Raw genomic sequence first — 22,532 nt, 5'->3', positions numbered from 1 at the left:
CAATTGCCATTTTGCTATGCTAAAAGCTGTTGGTCTTGATGCCAGGTTTAGACATGCAGTTATTTAATATTGAATGCTAACATTTTGATAAATACCAATTAAAGCTGGAAGTAAAGCTTCAATAAATCATTTAAAAATTCTTCCATGCGACTGGATGAATTACTGTGTGGATAGGGTAACTGTAATGGATGGAGGTATTTTCAGAGACATAGTAACATCAACAACAGACTGGGTTGAGGGTTGTTTAGCTCAGTTGGCTTGATGACTGATTTGCGATGCAGCATGATTCCAACAAGACATGTTCAATTCCCGTATCGGTTGAGGTTACCATGAAAGTCCTACCTTCTCAATTTTGCTCCTTACCTGAGGTGTAGTGACCCTCAGGTTAAATTATTAAAAAGCCATTTCTCCAATAAGAGAGCAGCCGTATCTGGAGGTGATCGAACAAAACAGGCCTGCTCTGCCATTCGAAGTGACCGTGCCTGATCCTCTATCTCAATGCCATTTCCATGTCATATTACATGTCTTTTAATACCTGAAAAATAACCTATCTCTTTCTTTAATATACTCAGTAATCTGGCCTCCACAGTCTTCTGTGTTCGCGAATTCCATAGGCTGACCACTGTGTGAGGGAAGAAATGTTTCTTCATCACAGTCTTAAATGGCCTACTCCATATCTTGGATCTGTGACCCCTCCCCAGCCATGTTAGAATTTTATGTTTAAACCAGGCCTGCATTCACTAGAGTTCAGCAGGATGAGAGGGGATAAGATTATTTCTGAGGCCTTCTTGGGAGTTGTGCATGGGGACCATTCAGAATTCCTATTGTAAGAGTCTCTGAAGGAATTCCCTGGGAAATTGAAGATTGAGCTATGCAATTCCTGTCCTCCTGGAACCTGTAATCTCCCTTTATGCTTATCTTCTGTGTGGATTTCCAAGGTTTTTAGGCAACTGTGATTTCATGCTGAGAATGGTATTGGCACACCTACTGGAGTGCGTGAGCAATCAGAGCAGCTGTGTTAGGCTTAAAACTACAGTCTTAACTCCTGAGTAGCTATTAAATTGACCTCCAAATGAACTCTGACACCCTCAACTACAACTCCCACTGACCTTTACACCCCTTGACCATGACCTGATAACCTCTCTCCTCCTGAGAACCTCACCACTGCACTCAACTGCCTCTTCTCCCTTGATGCATTATCTACAGCTTCCAGGATCTGATACCACCGCTCTATACCTGTGAGCTGACAACATCTCCACAGTTGGACCAGATTAACATCCTGCTCCCCCCCAACTCCCACCACCACAGGACTGGACCCTTCCTGCCTCATCCCAGTCCTGACTTGCCCCATTCCAGACCCAACAACGCCCCAGGACCCAACACTATTTCCAATATCCAAGCACACCTTGCCCCACTCTGGACCTGATCCCTCCGTCTGTGCTGGACGTGATCTCTCCCATGACCTAACACTGTCTAACTGCCACCCCGTGAGACAACAACACATCAGGCCCCAGCACCTGACATCTCCCAACCCAACTTAGCTTACACACGCTCTCACTTACCTGGCCTCTTTGTCACCTTGAAGCCTGGTATCCTACTCATCTGGTATCCTGCCCGTTTGGCATCCTCTCCTCCTGGCACCCCTAATTTCCTTGCATCCCCACCCTAACTGAAAGCATACTTTACTTACCTACCATTTCACAAGAGCTGTCAAATGATTGTCTGTGATGCTGGACTTTACATTTCAGAATATGTTGTGACAAAAAGAGGCATGGTTTGCTATCCTACCTGTAAAAATGATATCGTACTTTCCTTTTATTAATTTTTTTAAACTTTCATCTGCAATGGTTAACATTCTGCTCCAAAACATCGTGAGGATAATTTTACAATTGCACACTCTGACAAGATGTGGCATGCGGAGAGTGTACAGATGAGGGACAGAGCTCCACCATCGGCACCTGTGAGATCAGCCAGCAGGGTCTATCATTACAACAGCGTCACAGTGCCTCTTCACTCTTTGTGTGCCTTCTTTTCAGAGGAATACCAAGTAAAAAAGGGTGAATCACCAACTCTGCTTGTTCTACAATTATACCTTTGGGTTAATAATGTAAACAGGCATAAGAGCTAGTGATTGTCAGAAAAAAACAAGATGGGTTGCAATTATTGTTGGAACTCATTTTCTCAGCATTTGACTTTGCTTTTTATTTCTAAATAACTGGGAAAAGTGCCATTATGGTCTACGTGGAGAATTGTAAATCTGCGGAATGTTGAAACATGACAGGACTTTTTACTGAGCGTGTTTTTTTTATAAGTTTTTCTTTTATACAAGCTGTAAGGCAATAAATCACTTGGGGAAATGTTATCTATCCTCATTATTAGTTGAGGTGTTGTATAAAAGGAAATAGAACTATAACAGCACAGAAGAAGGTGACTGCCCTATGTTGCTTCCATCTCTACACAAGCTTTCTCCCACATTACTTCATCTCAGTCAACAGATTAGATTCCCTACAGTGTGGAAACAGGCCCTTCGGCCCAACAAGTCCACACTGACCCTCTGAAGTGCAACCCACCCAGACCCATTCCCCTACATTTACCCCTGACTAATGCACCTAATGCTATAGCCAATTCACCTGACCTTCACAGCTTTGGACTGTGAGAGGAAGCTGGAGTACCCGGCAGAAACCCACGCAGACACAGGGAGAATGTGCACACAGACAGTTGCCTGAGGCAGCAGTGCTAACCACTGTTCCACCCAGTTCTATGATCCTTTTCCCTCATTTCATAATCCAGTGACCCTTTAAAGAAACTTACACCATTCTAAACCTCTCCATATAGCAGCAAGTTCCACATTTCCAACACTCTATATAAAGTGGTTTTACCTCTGGCCTTTATTGGGTTTATTAGCACTTACCTTTACACTCATGGTACCTAATGTTAACCTGTTTATTTTAAATGCTACAAAGCCCAAACTAAAACAGCATAGAAGTATGCTATCGGAGTGTGTTAGGCATTTGGCAGCTAGGATCATAAGAAGCAAGTTCTTATTCTATAGTTATAGCAACGTTTTTCTTTGGTATATGGTTGCTTGATGGTGCATAACTTGAATATTACTAAAAAGAGAAATCAGGTCCTTGTGTATGAATATAGAAAAGCAAGCATAAATGAGCCATTTTCTGAATTCTGCTGATTCTCTTAAATTAGTTGCTGTAGTAAATATAAGCATAGACAGAATTCTTCAGAAATGGTGCCCGACTGCAGAATTGCATCCAATAGTGACATTTAAAGGTGTGGGGCTGGGGGCTGGGGGTGGGAGTATGGGAGGTTGCGAGATGGGCTGCTGAAGTACAATCTGTAATCTGCCTATTACAAACAATGAAAGAAACATGATGTTTGATTTGATAAACCAGTTGTTGGCACAAACAGCCTATGTATTAAGCCTCACAACAGACTTGTAATTCACAGATGACATGGCTGCATTGTATGGTCGGCACAACATTTAAAAATTGTCAATTGAGCCAGTAATGACTTACTCATGCTTGGTCAAAATGGCAAGCATTCATACATTCTGCTAGCAAAAGAATTACATTCAAGCCTTGCAACATTTTTGGATCATCCAGAACTTGATGACCTCATTATTTATGGTTGCTATTTTCATGGCAATACCTCAGCCAATCAGAACCAACTTGCTGGTGCATCAGCTATTTTTTTTCTCAGTAGTATAAATTATTATGATTTTTAAAAATTTGGCCATATTACACTTGTCCTAGTGAACTGCAAGGAGCAAAGCTTCAGCAACACATCTCTGTTTTCTGATAATATTCAAATATTTTTCATTCAAATTTAATGTCGGACAATAATGTTTGATACCAGGCCACAGTAAGACCATAAGACATAGGAGCAGAAGTAAGGCCATTCAGCCATCGAGTCCACTCCGCCATTCAATCATGGCTGATGGGCATTTCAACTCCACTTACCCGCATTCTCCCCGTAACCCTTAATTCCTTGTGACATCACGGTGGCACAGTGGTTAGCACTGCTGCCTCACAGTGCCAGAGACCCGGGTTCAATTCCCGCCTCAGGCGACTGACTGTGTGGAGTCTGCATGTTCTCCCTGTGTCTGCGTGGGTTTCCTCCGGGTGCTCCGGTTTCCTCCCACAGTCCAAAGATGTGCAGGTCAGGTGAATTGGCCATGCTAAATTGCCTGTAGAGTTAAGTAAAGGGTAAATGTAGGATTTTGGGTGGGTTGTGCTTCGGCAGGTCGGTGTGGACTTGTTGGGCCGAAGGCCCTGTTTCCACACTGTAATGTAATCGAATCTAATCAAGAATTTATCAATTTCTGCCTTGAAGACATTTAGCATCCCAGCCTCCACTGCACTCTGCGGCAATGAATTCCACAGGCCCACCACTCTCTGGCTGAAGAAATGTCTCCGCATTTCTGTTTTGAATTTACCCCCTCTACTCCTAAGGCTGTGTCCATGGGTCCTAGTCTCCTTGCCTAACGGAAACAATTTCCTAACGTCCACCCTCTCCAAGCCATGTATTATCTTGTAAGTTTCTATTAGATCGCCCCTTAATCTTCTAAACTCCAATAAATACAATCCCAGGATCCTCAGCCGTTCCTCATATGTGAGACCTACCATTCCAGGGATTATCCGCAGGACACGCTCCAGTGCCAGTATGTCCTTCCTGAGGTGTGGGGAGCAAAACTGGACACAGTACTCCAAATGGGGCCTAACCAGAACTTTATAAAGTCTCAGTAGCACAACGCTGCTTTTATATTCCAACCCTCTTGAGATAATTGACAACATTGCATTCGCTTTCTTAATCACGGACTCAACCTGCGTGTTTACCTTTAGAAAATCCTCAACTAGCACTCCCAGATCCCTCTGTACTTTGGCTTTACAAATTTTCTCACCGTTTAGAAAGTAATCCATGATTCTATTCTTTTTTCCAAAGTGCAAGACCTCGCATTTGCTCACATTGAATTCCATCAGCCATTTCCTGGACCACTCTTCCAAACTGTCTAGATCCTTCTGCAGCCTCCCCACTTCCTCAGTACTACCTGCCTGTCCACCTAACTTTGTATCATCGGCAAACTTCGCTAGAATGCCCCCAGTCCCTTCATCCAGATCATTAATATATAATGTGAACAGCTGCGGCCCCAACACTGAACCCTGTGGGACACCGCTTGTCACCGGCTGCCATTCCGAAAAAGAACCTTTTATCCCAACTCTCTGTCTTCTGTCAGACAGCCAATCCTCAATCCATACCAGTAGCTCACCTCGAACACCATGGGCCCTCACCTTGCTCAGCAGCCTCCCGTGTGGCACCTTATCAAAGGCCTTTTGGAAGTCTAGGTAGACCACATCCACTGGGTTTCCCTGGTCTAACCTACTTGTCACCTCTTCAAAGAACTCCCAACAGGTTTGTCAGGCACAACCTCCCCTTACTAAATCCATGTTGACTTGTTCTAATCCGACCCGCTCTTGCAAGAATTTAGAAACCTCATCGTTAATGATGGATTCTAGAATTTTACCAACAACCGAGGTCAGGCTAATTGGCCTATAATTTTCCATCTTTTGTCTTGATCCTTTCTTGAACAAGGGGGTTACAATAGCGATCTTCCAATCATCCGAGACTTTTACTGACTCCAGTGACTTTTGAAAGATCTCAACCAATGCCTCCGCTATTTCCTCAGCTACCTCCCTCAGAACTCTAGGATGTAGTCCATTAGGGCCAGGAGATTTATCAATTTTAAGACCTTTTAGCTTTTCTAGCACTTTCTCTTTTGTAATGGCAACCATACTCAACTCAGCCCCCTGACTCCCTTTAATATTTGCAAAGTACTTATTAAGTTCTCTAGCTATTTCCTTATCTTCCATCACTAGGCTTCCAGCATCAGTTTGAAGTGGCCCAATGTCTACTTTTGCCTGTCGTTTGTTTCTTATGTATTGAAAGAAACTTTTACTATCATTTCTAATATTACTGGTTAGCCTTCCTTCATATTTGATCCTCTCCTTCCTTATTTCTCTCTTTGTTATCCTCTGTTTGTTTTTGTAGCCTTCCCAATCTTCTGATTTCCCAGTGCTCTTGGCCACTTTATAGGATCTCTCTTTTTCTTTGATAGATTTCCTGACTGCCTTTGTCAGCCATGGCTGTCTAATCCTTCCCTGGATAATCTTTCTCTTTTTGGAGATGAACCTCTGTACAGTGTCTTCAATTTTACCCACAAACTCCTGCCATTTTTGCTCTACTGTCTTCCCTGCTAGGCTCTGCTTCCAGTCTATTTTCGTCAGTTCCTCTCTCATGCCCTCATAATTACTTTTATTTAACTGTAACACCATTACATCTGATTTTGCCTTCTCTCTTTCAAACTGCAGACTGAACTCTACCATATTATGATCGCTGCTTCTAAGTGTTCCCTTACTTTAAGATTTTTTATAAAGTCTGGTTCATTACATAGCACTAGGTCCAGAATAGCCTGCTCCCTTGTGGGCTCCATGACAAGCTGTTCCAAAAAGCCATCCTGTAAGCATTCCATGAATTCCCTTTTAGAGAAGAAATGCTTCTCTCTAAATATAACTAGTTTTGCTTTAGGTGTAGATACTAACCTGTGTAAAAGACTTATTTTGATAACTTGTCCATTAGTTGAAGAAAAGAATTGAAGTTGAAGAGTTATTTTACTTTTCCTTTCTAGTGCTTGACCATTGAACGACTTGGACGACGATCTCTTCTCATTGGTGGATTTAGTTTGATGTCGTTTTTCTTTGGGTTGCTCACGATTTCACTCAATCTGCAGGTATTTAAATTTTAATATCTCCACCATGAATCTCTGGCTATTTCCACACATTCCTGTTTGATCCTCTCTTTCTTTTTGCGTTGCCCCTCCCTTATACTTTAAAGGTAATTATTGCAACTTTTGTTTCCTGGCTGCACAAACACATACACACAAACGCAATTGCACGCAAACACAATTGCACACAAACACAATCGCACACAAACACACAAACAATATTGCACACAAACACAATTTCACACAAATACACACGCAATCGCACACAAACACACAAATGCAATCACACACAAACACAATTGCACACAAACACAATCGCACACAAACACAATCACACACAAACATGCAAAAACAATTGCACACAAACACACAAACGCAATCGCACACAAACGCAATCGCACACAAACACACAAATGCAATCGCGCACAAAAAAGCAAACACAATCGCATACAAACACACAAACACAATCGAACACAAACACAATCACACACAAGCACACAAACACAATCACACACAAACACACAAACGCAATCGCACACAAATACACAAACACAATCAAACACAATCACACACAAACACAATCACACAAACACAATTGCCCACAAACACACAAACGCAATCACACACAAACACAATTGCACACAAACACACAAACACAATCTCACACAAACACAATCGAACACAAACACAATCACACACAAGCACACAAACGCAATCACACACAAACGCAATCGCACACAAATACACAAATGCAATCACACACAAACACAATTGCACAAAAACACACAAATGCAATCGCACACAAATACACAAACACAATCGCACAAAAACACACAAACACAATCGCACAAAAACACACAAATGCAATCGCACACAATTACATGAACACAATCAAACACAATCGCACACAAACACAGTCACACACAAACACAATCACACAAACACAATCGCACACAAACACACAAACACAATTGCCCACAAATACGCAAATGCAATCACACACAAACACAATCTCACACAAACACAATCACACACAAACACAATCGCACACAAACACAATCGCACAAAAACACACAAATGCAATCGCACACAAAAAAGCAAACACAATCACATACAAACACACAAACACAATCGAACGCAAAAACAATCACACACAAGCACACAAATGCAATCACACACAAATACACAAATGCAATCACACACAAACACAATTGCACAAAAACACACAAATGCAATCGCACACAAATACACAAACACAATCAAACACAATTACACACAAATACAGTCATACACAAACACAATCACACAAACACAATTGCACACAAACACAATCACACAGAAACGCAATTGCATACAAATACACAAACAGAATCACACACAAACACAATTGTACATAAACACAATCGCACAGAAATGCAATTGCACACAAATACACAAACATAATTACACACAAACACAATCACACACAAGCACACAAACACAAAAACACAATCACACACAAACATGCAAAAACAATTGCACACAAACACACAAACGCAATCACACACAAACGCAATCGCACACAAACACAATCACATACAAACACAATTGCACACAAGCACAATCGCACATAAACACAAATGCAATCACACTCACATACACAAACACAATCACATACAACCATAATCATACACAAACACATAAACACAATTGCACACAAACACAATCACACACAAACACAACCGCACACACAAACACAATCGCACACAAACACACAAATGCAAACACACACAAACACAATCGCACACAAACACACAAACACAATCGCACGCAAGCTCACACAATCGCACACAAACACACAAATGCAATCACACACAAACACACAAATACAATCGCACACAAACACAATTGCACACAAACACATACACAATTGCACACAAACATGAATGCGTGTTTTGGGTTAATTTACTTTGTGCAAACTCAACCCCAACCCCTTTCCAAAAGACTCGCCGTACCTTGTGATGTCCTCTTGAAATACTGCCACCTTTCTTTGTCAAATGTATGTGCAACTTACTGGGGCATTTATAAATCGCAGCTAGAGACTTTGAAAGATAAAAACTTCACTTCTGATGGCACACTGGACACTTTGACAGCAAACACTGTTGATTTTATCGAAAAACACAGAATGCTGCGTTTGTACCAAACTAAATTCAGATTCTGTCATGTTTCCTGGGCAACCTATTAAGCAATGGTATGTTGTCTGAGACTCAGTTGGTAGAATCTCAGCTCTGCGTCAGAGGCTGTGGGTTGAAGTCCAATGCCAGAATTTGAGAGTAAAAGTCCAGGCTGACACTCTGGTACAGCAGTGTAATGTTACAAACAAGATACTAAACTGACACCCTGTCTGCCCTTTCAGGTCTCATTGCACCATTGTGAAGAGTTATCTCTGGTGTCCAGAACAATGTTTGTCGCTCAAAGCAACATCGCAAAACAAAATCATCTGATCAGTAGTACAATATGGAAGCCACATGCTCAAATCTGCTGCTTTGTCCCCTATATTGCAATAATGACTACACTTTAAAAATGTTTTGTTGACTGTAAAGCACTCTGGGACATCCAAATGAAGTGAAAGGCACTGTATAAATGCAAATTTTCCTTTGATCCCTTTGACTTCCTTGCATAACATGATGGTTGAATGATACAGATTATCACGCATCTTTCCTTGTTGTAGGGTTTTAAGCTCACTATGTGACTAATTCAAAGTGAGCAAATTAAGACTCTTGATTCGTACACACTCTTAACCGGCACATTGTAGGGTCATGCCCCTCCAATAGAATTGGGAACATAAGGTGAAAAGCACTTAACAAGCCAGCAGCAGCAACTTCTGGCAGGTAAAAGACAGCTATGACAAGCCACCATCGTAGACCCAAAGACACCACCATCTCCATTGACCTCAGGAAGACACTAAGCCTCAGGTGATACACACAAAGTGAGTACTCTTACAACAGCAACGATATATCTGTCAGAGTTTCCACTGGCAATGTGGAGGAGTCTGTCAGAGCTATAACACAATTACATCTCAGGCTTTTGAATGCATGGTCACCCCATTGCAAGAGATTCCTCAGTCTCATCGATAGCCATTTGTAACAGACCAATGTGTGGATGTAGGTGTTCAACAGTAGCTTCATACCATGGCAGTAACCATGATTGTATTGTACAGTCTCACTGTTGTCAATGCAGCCAATCACCCACTGTTGGTGAACAGGCAATTGCAGGCCGTCCCTGGGATGATAAAGGGAGACAGGGACAAGGGGGTGGGGCCTCTAGTGAAGGCATGTGATCACAACCATTTCCTTAGGTTTCCTGAAGTAGCCACCCATTCTGAATGACTGAGCTGTCCCTGCACTGATGAAAGTGGGATCGCCTTTTGACAGAGTATTCACAGGCTCCACATCTGAGAGGTCATCTCCGTGGCATCTCATTGAGGCATGGATCAAAGACCAGTGCAGAGAACACTGGGGAAACTCAGCAGGTCTAGCAGCATCTGTGGACAGAGAAATGGACTGAATATCTTCTACTGAACTGAACTGGCTGCCTCCAGCTCTGCTGATGGCTCAGAGGCAACACTGTCAGAGAGAATTCCGGGTGGTTTTAGCATTACAAATTCAGTTGTCTGGGTGTGAGTACCAATTTCAAACTTCGTATCAAATGGAAAATGTACACTTCAAGTATGCATTGCTAGTAAGTGTCATGATGTTGTTTATCTCCCATCCTATATTGACCCCAGATGGGTGAAAATAGCAGAGTGACAGGAGACTCTTGAATGGCAGTAGCAGATGGGAAGTGGCTGTTCTTGGTAGCATTTTGACTTATTCATGGTGGGGAGTTATTAGGTGCAGCTACACTTGGTTCTGAATGGCACAAGTACAATGCTGAATGGACTTCTCGCAATTGAAACCTGCCCGAATGAGGGTGCTATGAACTTCTCTTGTGGCAGGACATATCATTGGAACCTTGAGATGTTTGTAAGTCATCAGAGGAAGCTGGGTGTACCTCCCACCTCCTCAAGTACTAGAACCACTCCACTTTGAAATGTCAGGATCAATGAGGCATTGTACCCCACTACCATGGAGGAGATCCTTGTCAGGCCATAGCAAAGGAGAGTGTCACACTGGGCAAGACACTGGAATTACCTTTTCAGACAATCATGGCCAGATTTCAACTGTTACCCCTCATCTCCATGTAGCAAGGTTGTGTGTTAGAGTGAAGAGCTGAGATATCAGTCACTGCTAAAGAATGAGAGAGCTCTAAAAGCTCCCTGGAAAGGTGGATGCCTTCCAGTTCCTTTTGTGGAGGGCAAACACGAACTGCTCATTAAAAGAGTAGAATCCCTGTTGACTCAGGCCATTCGTTGTGATAGACTGTTAATCACTACATAAGTGCACACAATTAAATCCTGGTCCTATTGAAGTCTGTGGCAAAAGAGGAGTGTGGCAAAGTCTTCAGCCTTCTGGGCATGACTGACAACTTTCACATCAAGGATAATGTACGATGATGCCATGCCAAGCAAGGTACAAACGATCTGGCTGAAGCTGCTATGAGGAGCAGCAGATTGTGAGATCCTGCAAGCATCGGTAGCTGAGCAAAGAAAATTGAGAACTACAGTCATCTTGACTGCCACAGGCAATGGGTGCTCAACTCACCTTGAGGCTTCCTCCAAGGCACACGGTTTTGATACGAGAGCAGCAGGCTTCAGAGGCCCTGCTGCTCTGAGAGAGCCATGCTGTTGACCTAAGGCATATAGACCCTGTATAGGAGGTAGCATCTTCATGATGCTGTCCTGTGACCAGATCGATTCAGCTGTATGTTGCGGTGTCGCATGCCACAGCTTCTACTTTCCGTGCAGTTTCTGTCACTCAGACTACTGGGCTGAAGGCCACTGCAGCTGTTCCTCAATAGTCTATCAGCCTTCAAAACGTATGCATCTCCTGACCCTGTGTAACTTCACACGAAAGAAAAGTTAGCACCGTTATACAAATGCTCAAGTCTCCTCAATGAAATGGCAACAAGTTACTTTTGCTGAAGACTATCTAAAAGATTTAGCTCACGGGGTTGCCCACCTCAGTGTCATCCTTTAACTATGGAGGCCAAGGCACTTCAAGTGTTTTTCCGCTTCAGTTATTGATTTCACCACCAAGCTGCTCAGGAGAGATGGAATGACTTCGATTCATAGAATTCCTACACTGCATTAGGAGGCTATTGGGCCCATTGAGTCCGCACCGACCCGCTGATGATCATCCTATCCCCAAAACCCATAATCCCACTTTTTTTTAAAAACCCACCTAGTCAGCACACTACAGACAATTTCCCATGGCTAATTCTGTGGGAGGAAACCAGAGCACCTGGAGGAAACCCATGCGGACACGGGGGGGGGGGGGGGGGGGGCGGGGGATTGTGCAAATTCCATACAGTCTCCCAAAGCTGAAATCGAACCCAGGTCCCTTCTGCTGTGAGGTCGAGTGCTAACCACTGAGTCACCGTGTCACACTATTTCTTTGCACTTCTTTACTTTCTTCCTGGCTTGTGCTCCCTGACTGAGCTGGGAACATTGCACACAATGTTTGTGATGACAGTCCATAATGTATGATTCATGTCACACTCTGATAAAGAAGTTTCAATGATTCACTATGTATGATTATTTGTTACACTGACAAAGAATTTCAAAATATAATTGAAGTAATTATCTATTAATCAATTCATAAATTGACATTATAGTTCAGGAGCCTAGAATCAAAGGAATAAATGGTGGTGAACATTCATCCTTAAAGGTGTCAGAACACAACAGATATTGTTAGAAGGAACATAATACTGCACTGCACAAATCATTACTATGATCAAGTGCATTTACAACAAGAACCATTCAAAAATGACAATTGGTTCTAAAAGTTTATTAGAGACATTTTAGCATTTCAAACGGTGTAACAAAAGAGCAAATAATTGTAATCATTCCTCCACAGATTCTGTCTACAATATGGCTGCTTGATTTATCCATGTTTGGATCTTCAAATGATGACAGCCTCAATAAGATTCATCTTGATTTTTATCAAAATAGTAAAAATCAAGACTTTCCCCAAACCAATGTATGTTTAAACTGGGGGCATTAAGTTAGGACATTACCAACGTTAATTTTGCCAAGTGCCAGTATTCCCATTTTTGAAGGTAATATTGTACAGTAATTCCTTTCAAAGATTAAAGAAACTTTGTGACTTAACAATTGACTGATGTCCACTACGTTATCTAACATGAAGTTATATACTTATTCCGTAGAACAAAGTATCCTGGATGCCTTATGTGAGTCTGATCTGCATTCTTGCTGTAATAGCATCATTCTGCATTGGTCCAGGTAATGCTAATTGTAATATTATAGAAGGAACCTCTTAGTAACACATAGCAGCATTCACTGTACTAATAAATCATAGTCATTCTGTTGTTTTGCTGAGATTTTCACTTTGCTTTGAAGCACGGATGAGAATATTGCCTGGAACTTTCAAGGTGGATTTCCAGCAAGAAGCAAAACTTCTCAAGAGCTGATGTAGGAGGCTAAAATGGCTATTTGCATCAATATGAAATGTTTCCATTCCTTCACCGAAATTGGGTGTGGCATTGGGAGAACATCTATTCATTCGGGGTGTATAGTAACAGAATCCAATCTCACCTAAAGTGGAACAATGCTCCTTGGCACAGGTTTTCTCATGTCTCTTCAGTTTGACATTTTATGCAAAATTTACCTCCAGTGAGTTGCAAGCCTGGAGATCCTGTGCACTTTATAAATGTGTATAGGGTTATTTTTAAATGCTTTGAATGGATATTTTCACCAATGTTTTCAAAACATTTCAAATTAATGTAAAAGTTCTCAAGTTCCTGCACATCAGTAAGAACCCTTATGCATAGATATCCCTAATTTTAACAAAGAAAACTTGATTTGGCATCGGCACAAAGCAAAATATACACAGGATTTCCTTGAGTAGGCAGAAAGTTTAACATTACCAGAAAGATAAATTTAATAAAGATCATTTCTGCGTACAAACTGGCAGAAGTGGTAGAAAGGAAATTCTTCTTCTATACATGGATAAATTATCTCTGATGTTTCCAGCAGAGATCCTACATCATATAAAATCTGGATGCTGTGCACTTGCAAACAATTCTCCAACTACTTTTCTGAGATATTCTTATAAATGCACTCTTGATGCAAGTTGCGAAAGCAACTTTTGAATTGAACTACAGCTTTAAACATATTATTTAAGCTATATTATTTGCATGAATAATGCACGCAGTCAGTGACAGCCAACAGATTAGAAATGGTTCTGAAATCATTAAAAGCAAAGCAAATTTAACATCACATTTTTATCTCAATGTCCTCCTTTTGTCACATCACATTAGTAACTTGTGACCTTACAGGCAAAGTATTAATTAACCTTGCCTCCACATGTTATACAAGGTACATGGTGTGATTTGATGTAGTTATATAATTTCCTCTATAGTATATCCATATAAACCTGTAAGTGCAATGATGTGACCCTATTGTATACATAATCAAAATATGATTTGTATATATACATTTTAACCAAATTAGAAACTAACTTGGATAAATCGGAAATGTCCAGATTAAAAAGGCTCTCGCCTTTCATTGCTCTTTAAATATGAATAAATTCAACAGGGATTGCCTTTAATAAGTGTGAACCACTAACCTACAGCAGGAAGACCCTGGTGGTATTGTAGGGAGAACACTTTTACAGCAAAATAAATTATTGGTGGATGTTGAAATGGAAGTTTTCAAGTTGGCAAATTGTAACTCATGAGTGTAGCAGGAATAATGCCGTGACCTCAATTACATCATCATTGAAGGTAATGCTTAAGTCATCATTCATACTTTCAAATCCTTACACAACATCTTCCTCCAAGCTTTTATTTTCTGTTCTGATAAATTCTAGTTATGAGCACAAATGTATACTTCCAGCTACCTTATTTTCCCCGAAGACCCTGTATCGACAAATTAAGGCAGTCCAAATGTTCTACTATTCTCACAGAATGTGTTCTGTTAAGAGGAGTGGTCGATCTCTGGATTGAAGACAAGTGACTTTGATTCTGTTACTAAATTCTGAAGTGTGAGGTCTGAAAGTCCCTTTCAATTGAGACAGGAAACATGTTTCCGCTGATGGGTGAGTGCCGAACCAGAGGACACAGTTTAAAAATATGGGGTAGACCATTTAGGACAGAGATGAGGAGACATTTCTTCACCCAGAGAGTGGAGGCTGTGTGGAATGCTCTGCCCCAGAGGGCAGTGGAGGCCCAGTCTCTGGATTCATTTAAGAAAGAGTTGGATAGAGCTCTCAAGGATAGTGGAATCAAGGGTTATGGAGATAAGGCAGGAACAGGATTATGATTAAGGATGATCAGTCATGATCATATTGAATGGTGGTGCAGGCTCGAAGGGAAGAATGGCCTACTCCTGCACCTATTGTCTATTAGTGTAGTAATTCATTTGCATTATCTTTCAATCGTCAGGAGCAAACATTTGCATTTATTTACTTGTCTTTTACAACTGTTGAAAGTTCACTTCTAACCTGACCGCAGTTCCACCAAAAAGTGAGAAAAATAGACGAAGTCCCTACATGCTGATGATCTCTCCTGGGAAGAAAGAGGTAATAAGATATTCTGCTGAATCTTTGGTGTCCTCCGTATCTAATATATGATTTAAATCTGTTTTTTTTAACCAAGCCGTGTTGCTTTTCTAATTTCATGAGTTAAAGATTTGTCAGTTAACTCATGTCAGTTATGTAGTGATTGTAATGAGGTCAGCCAGGTGGGCATCATGGAATATGAATTCCCTGATTGGGGCTGTTAATCTGATCTAATCAGGGGGTCTGGGCTGACAGATATAAACAGGAGTGTCAGACATCCTGTTCACTCTGAGAAATGGCTTTGAGGGAATTGGATCAGTGCCAGGGACTCTCCACATGTAAATAAAGCGTGACTTGGTGATGAGATACTGACATCTGTGGAGCTATTTCAGGGTATGCTACATATTGGTACTGGTAGATTTACTTCTGATTCTACTGATTGTCTCAGAAGTCTTGCTAATTCTTGAAATCTGGACTCCCTTCAATGTTAATAGCAGGCAAAAACATTTCTATCACTCCAGCATAGTCCCATATTAAACAAATGTTTAATGTTTGTAGTGTGGATGAGCAGAGGGATCTTGGTGTCCATGTACACAGATCTCTGAAAGTTGCCACCCAGGTAAATAGTGCGGTGAGGAAGGCATATGGCGTACTGGCTTTTATTGGTAGAGGAATTGAGTTCCGGAGTCCTGAGGTCATGATGCAGTTGTATAAAACTCTGGTGCGGCCGCATCTGGAATATTGTGTGCAGTTTTGGTCGCCATACTATAGGAAGGATGTGGAGGCACTGGAACGGGTGCAGAGGAGGTTTACCAGGATGTTGCCTGGTATGGAAGGAAGATCGTATGAGGAAAGACTGAGACACTTGGGGCTGTTTTCATTAGAGAAAAGAAGGTTTAGGGGTGACTTGATTGAGGTGTACAAGATGATTAGGGGGTTAGATAGGGTTGACAGTGTGAACCTTTTCCCGCGTATGGAGTCGGGTATTACAAGGGGGCATAGCTTTAAATTAAGGGGGGGTAGATATAGGACTGAAGTTAGGGGTAGGTTCTTCACTCAGCGAGTCGTAAGTTCATGGAATGCCCTGCCAGCAGCAGTGGTGGACTCTCCCTCTTTATGGGCATTTAAGCGGGCATTGGATAGGTATATGGAGGATAGTGGGTTAGTATAGGTTAGGTGGGCTTGGATCGGCGCAACATCGAGGGCCAAAGGGCCTGTACTGCGCTGTATTCTTCTATGTTCTATGTTCTAAATGTCTTATGCCAAATAGATCTCAAGAGTTTCTGCCTCCTGTTTGATTCCAACATGAATCCAAGGAGTCCTATGCTGTCCTCTGAGCAACTGTTTATGACTAGCTGTGACTTGATCAATGGTTTCTTGACTTTAACTAACTTGATGACTTCTGACATTTGGAGAAGATTCAATTTGAAATATAGATTTATGTTCAAGAATAAGAATTTGTGATTATGAAGTATACATAAGTTCTTAACTCTACCACCTGTTGTGTTGTAGGATTGATTGTAGCATTTATTTTAATCTTAATCTGGATCAAGTGGTTATGCTGCTCTATGATATAACCAGTGTTTCATCAACCATGGTACACTATCTTATAGTATAGTCTGACTCATTTTTGTAACAAGCTTAAAATAATGAAATACTCTTTGACGTATACATCCAATTGCCAAAAAGCTAAGTCTAGATCTCTTTTCCCAGGGAATACTGTTGGATTCTCTTCAATTCATTTTGTTCTTGAACTTCATGAGCTTCTTTATGCACCTAGCTATTTGATTTATTGCTATGCTGTGACAGTGCCCTACTTTGGCACATTGTCTGGAAGTGACATTGTTTATAGAAAGAGCATTTCCTTTTAGTGCCTGGGCAATGCTTTCCTTGAGATTTCTTTGCTCCTTGGTACTGACAGAATCTTATTATCTGGTGATTGTCTTAATCATTATACTACTTTCTCGCATGCTATTTTTGCAACTTAAAAACTGATTTGGTTCTGCTCGTCCCCTGTAAGGAAAGTTGGTTGGCTTCTGTTAATATTGATCTGAGCTACGTCTGGGTCTTCGCTTTATTCATCATCTGAACGTTATTCTCCGAGTCAAAATCTTCTTTTTGACTGTAATAAATCTGACAAAGCTTTATCAACAATCCCAATAATAACTCTGAAAGAATTCTGATTTTAAATATGCAGAGGCATATTTCTCCACTACAGACAATTATGGAAATTATCTATGGATTCGCACCTATGCTGGTCTTTGTTAAATCATGCTCTTTCATGAATATTATTTGTCCTGAGGTTGGGAGATAAATTCTCAACTGCAGCTCTATTTTTATTCACTCATGGGAAGTGGGTACCCCTGGCTGGTCAGCATTTATTGCCCATTCCTAGTTGCTCTTGAAAAGGTAGTGGAGAGCTGTCTTTTTGAATCACTGCAGTCTATGTGAGACTTTGTAGCTATTGATACAACTTGTTATGGACCAGACCAGACCCTCTCAAAATATTTTAAAAAGGTAGCCTGGACCCTAACCTTTTTGTATTTTAAAGAAAGATTTGAAGTGCATGCGAATGGTCAAATTATTCAACGTGAAACAAAACACAATTTATTTAAACACTATGGTTAAAATACAAACAAAAGAAAGAGGAATTAAGAATAAATTAACTATTGGAAAACTTAACTGAATAATATATACAATACTTGTTACTAATTAACCATTCCAATATAGTAACATCCCATAATCACATCTCTCAGCAAAAAGGTAAATTCAGGCACAGATTCTTACATGCAGTTCTCCAATCCAGGAGGAAACAACATTAAAAGAGATTTCAGAGAAAGTAGCAGCTAGGAATCATTTACTGATGCTTCTAACCCTTCTGGGGCCCTCTGTGAGCGCTGGCCATTCCACTTCCATTGTAACAACTGTTTTAAAATGAACCTAAAGGCCTCCTGAGTTTATTTTCTTAAAGCCATTTTCAGTAGCCAGTTTGGCACTTCTGCCTTCACAAACTCTCTTCAAAAAAAACCCAGGACAAATTATTTTTTTAAAAGTTAGAGCATGGTCACAAACTGAATGGCTTGCTAGGCCATTTCATGGTGAGGTTTGAGCATCATCCACATTGCTGTGGGTCTGGAGTCAAATGTAATCCAGGTAAGGTGAGGATTCCATGGCCTTCAGTAGATTCTTAACTCCAGATTTTTTTGACTGAATTCAAGTTCCACCATTTGCCATGACAGGATTGGAATCCTGGTCCCCAAAACTTCAGCTGAATTTCTGGATTAGTAGTTCACAATCTTACAGAATCAGTCTTCAATCAGTTGAATGCACCCATATGGTACCAAGATATTGCTACAGCCTTTGGATACAGAAAAAGCTATAGTCTCTGAAAACCTTGCACCAATAATATTGAATACTTGTGCTCCAGAATTAGTTGCATTCCTAGTCAAGTTGTTCCAGTACAGCTACAACACAAGCATATGCCTGTATGAATGGAAAATTGCCCAAATATGCCCAGTCCCCAATAAGCAGGACAAACCAAATCCAGTTACATACCAACCCATTAGTTCACCATTGCATCAGAGTGATGAAAGGCATCATTACTGTGAAGCAGCACTTACTCAGCACTATCCTGCTTACTGATGCTTAGTTACGGTTCCATTTTCCTGAGCCTTTGTCCAAACATGCACAGCAGAGCTGAATTCCAGAGAGTGACTGCCCTTGAAATCATTTAATTAATTATACATTAAGGAACCCAGCAAAAAAGATAACAGATCAAATGGGAATTAGGAGGAAAATTCTCCACTGATAGAGTAGTACCTAAACAAAAGATTATTGCTGTTGTGTACCATTGAAAGAACCACTCAGACTATCATCATTAACATTTGATGTGATTTGAGAGTGTTTGCACTCCATCTTACCCTGGAGTCACTCGAAGCATACATTAACAAATTAGTCTTAGCCCAGATACTGATGTGCCTGAGAAATGTCATAATTGTATATATGAAATATAAAAAGATATGGTCTTACAAGAGGTTTTTCAAAACACAAATCCAGTGAAGTAGACCTCTTGTCACTGAGCTAAAGGGTTGACCTTTAACCCATTTATAGTCTCCATTTAGAGCAAGGAATTTGCTCAGCCAATTGTAATCAAAATGTGAATTCACTAATCATGCAATTCTGGTAAGAAGCTTGCTCAGAAAGAATATAAGGTGAAAATTCCACAATACAGCTCTGCAGCCTAATCTTTAGCCTGAGCTTCTACCAGTGCATTTTCTGACTAGCTTTCCAGCAATGGTGAATTTAACTTGAAGAAAATTAAAGAAATTAAAAATAACATACATTTCTGTCATAAAATCCATCTCTCATTTGCTTTCTCTACATTCTGATCATGTAAAGTTAATACACAGATGTTAGAAATATGTAGATCAGAGACAAACTAAACAGCTGTCACAACATAGTGCATTTTACAAAATGCTTTACGCTGTTCCAAATATATTCTGAGTATCCACATTCTGACAAAGCATTCCTTGACCTAATATTATTATGAAATGCAGAAAACCTAGAATTTGAGAAAGATAATGAAACCACAGGGAGAGAAAAAAATCCACATGTATTTGTGCTAGATGTGTGTCTTATAGAGCAATTCGGGATGATTGTTGGTCCTCTTGGGAAATTACTTCTTTCTTCCTGGTTTACTGTGGTTGTGAAGAGAACACTCCTTTCCAGCTCCTGCATTGTCTGTTATGCTAGGTATACGTGGGGAAGAAGTAATGATACGTGACTCCTCTCATTCTTACTTAATTCAATGGGGCTACAGCCTGATTCCTTCACTTGTTAATGACTTTGCTCACTTAACAAGTACATTGACCTTTCACATTCCACTTCAGCTGACTTAACACCATGTGATTACTGCTCTCAGCTAATTATAAAGATAATTGAATCGTCCATTCCATTTTCTGGCCTTCTATTTGGGAAATGTAACCCACATTTCATCCAGATCCTAAATTTGTTTTTTTTTTCAATCAAAGACCAAAATGAACCCTTAGGTATTTGCTCAGTATGTAGAACCAACACATCTTTTCCAGGGATATAATGCCAATAAACATTTTAAAAAAAAATGTTTTGGGAAAGATAACAAATCTTACAGAAAGAAGAAGGTAAAGTGTTATTGTGCTCATTTACACACAGTATGATATGTTTCGCATTCAGCCATTGCAAAAGCAGACACAAATTGACATCTATTGTGACTCCATTCTGTGTTGTGTAAAATGGCATTCATAGAGAACACCATCTTCTTCTGCACTCTACTTTGTAATGTAACACTGTTTCAAGGCATAGTTTAAAGAAACAATTATCTGATCATCGACAATATTCTGTCTTGGTACATAACATGACAGTTAAGTTGGGACTACTACACAATACTGATGGATGAGGAAAGACCAATTCTGACACACATTTCCAATCTCAACTGCACTGTGAAGGAACAAGCCCAATCTGGCTTCTCATTCTTGGAAAATAAGCCAATTTCAGAGGCTAATAATCCCATTTCCATAACCATTCAGACCCAGAAACTTCAGTTCATTGTTGGTACTGTCTCCCACGCAGTCTGCTTGGCTCATAACCTAAGCTAACACTTTTCTGCAGTAGTGCAAAAATAAAAGGCTGACATGCCCATATATATATATATTTATATATATATACTTTTGCTAATCAACTCATTCAAATATGTTATGACACACTTCTGTGGCAGCTAGACTTCTACAGTGTTAGCCTCCTACCTGAGGATACAATGAGTGCATGTAAATGAACCAGATAAATCTGTCACTATTCAGGAAGGAAATACTTGTCTATACTAATTAGATTATGTACAGGAATGGACATTTGTGGTGTACTGGCAGTATCTCTGCAGGTGTGGCAGAAGGCCTTTGTTCAAGTCCCACCTGCTCCTGAGGTTTTTAATGACATCTCTAAGTAAGCTGATTAGAAAATATAGGAATCAGTTAGGCCTCAGTTTGCCGAACCATCATAAATCACTCGATTCTGTTTGAATTGAAGTTCATCTTAACAATTTCCTATTTGAGTATTCATTAGTTATTAAGTGAATTAATTTATGTGTTCTACCAAACCATATGGAAATCAGAGAATAACAGCTATTTATTAAGTATAATTCACAATTGTCACTACTCAAATTTAGATATTGAGTTTTGATGTACAGATCATTCTATTATAACGCACATTTCAGAAACATAAATTCGCTGTAATGCGATTGACACATTGGGAATGCTATTTTTACAACATGAACTTTTAAAACGGATGTTGGCTGTAATGCGATTAGAGTGCCAACACTTTAAGCGCTGTTTCTCAAAGCGATTTTTCTGTAATGAAGGGTTGCACAAGATCACAATCATCGTGTTATAGAAGAACTGACTGTACTAAGCTATTAGGAGGCAGTGAGGTCTGCAGATGCTGGAGATCAGAGTTGAGAGTGTGTTGCTGGAAAAGCACAGCAGGTCAGGCAGCATCCGAGGAGCAGGAGAGTCAACGTTTCGGGCTGGAATGGGGATTGCCAGGGTTACAAAACAATTTGAATAACAAATGCTTATGACAATTATTTAAGAAATAGTATTATAAAGATCACAAATGTAATTCAGTGTATAGCTATACTTTAGTAGGGACTGTTGTGGTGCAGTGGTCATGTCCCTATCTCTGAGCCAGGAGGGCTGGGTTCAAGTTCCACCTGCTATGTAATAACATCTCTGAACAAGTTGATTAGAAAATATCTATGACTACAATTCAAGTGTGTTGTGGCACAATGGTAATGTTCTTACCTCTGAGCTAGAAAGCCCAGGTTCAAGTCCCACCCACCTCAAAGGCCTGCCACAGCATGTCTAAATAGGTTTATTAAAAATATTTGCAATTCAAGTCAACAGAAATTGTTCTGGATGTAAGTTTGCTCACTGAGCTGGAAGGTTTGTTTTCAGACATTTTGTTACCATACTAGGTAACATCATCAGTGAGCCTCTGGTGAAGCACTGGTGGTATGGCCTGTTTTTCATTTATGTGTTTAGATTTCCTTG

At 40.4% G+C, this 22,532-nt stretch overlaps 1 protein-coding gene across 8 annotated transcripts in view; it reads left to right on the top strand.

The window, feature by feature from the left end:
• Window positions 1-22,532, top strand: part of slc2a9l2 (solute carrier family 2 member 9, like 2) — a 388,528-nt gene that overhangs the window by 286,491 nt on the left and 79,505 nt on the right. For 5 of the 8 annotated variants that reach the window (XR_006312845.2, XM_043698097.2, XM_043698089.2 and 2 more), the window contains exons 10-11: window positions 6,698-6,799; window positions 13,100-13,175. Coding sequence is in view for 6 of the 8 variants with exons in the window: in XM_043698097.2 (XP_043554032.2) it covers window positions 6,698-6,799; window positions 13,100-13,175 (178 nt within the window). In the remaining 2 variants the exon portion in view is untranslated. Of the gene's footprint in view, window positions 1-6,697; window positions 6,800-9,188; window positions 12,176-13,099; window positions 13,176-22,532 lie in introns of those variants that run through there. The other 3 variants (XR_006312847.2, XM_043698141.2, XM_043698133.2) reach the window with 2 other exon arrangements.

The sequence above is a fragment of the Chiloscyllium plagiosum genome, unplaced genomic scaffold, assembly GCF_037043375.1.
Source record: "Chiloscyllium plagiosum isolate Xiang-an unplaced genomic scaffold, Cpla_swu_hap1 HiC_scaffold_1, whole genome shotgun sequence".
Taxonomy (NCBI): domain Eukaryota; kingdom Metazoa; phylum Chordata; class Chondrichthyes; order Orectolobiformes; family Hemiscylliidae; genus Chiloscyllium; species Chiloscyllium plagiosum.
This window is presented reverse-complemented; position numbering and strand designations above follow the sequence as displayed.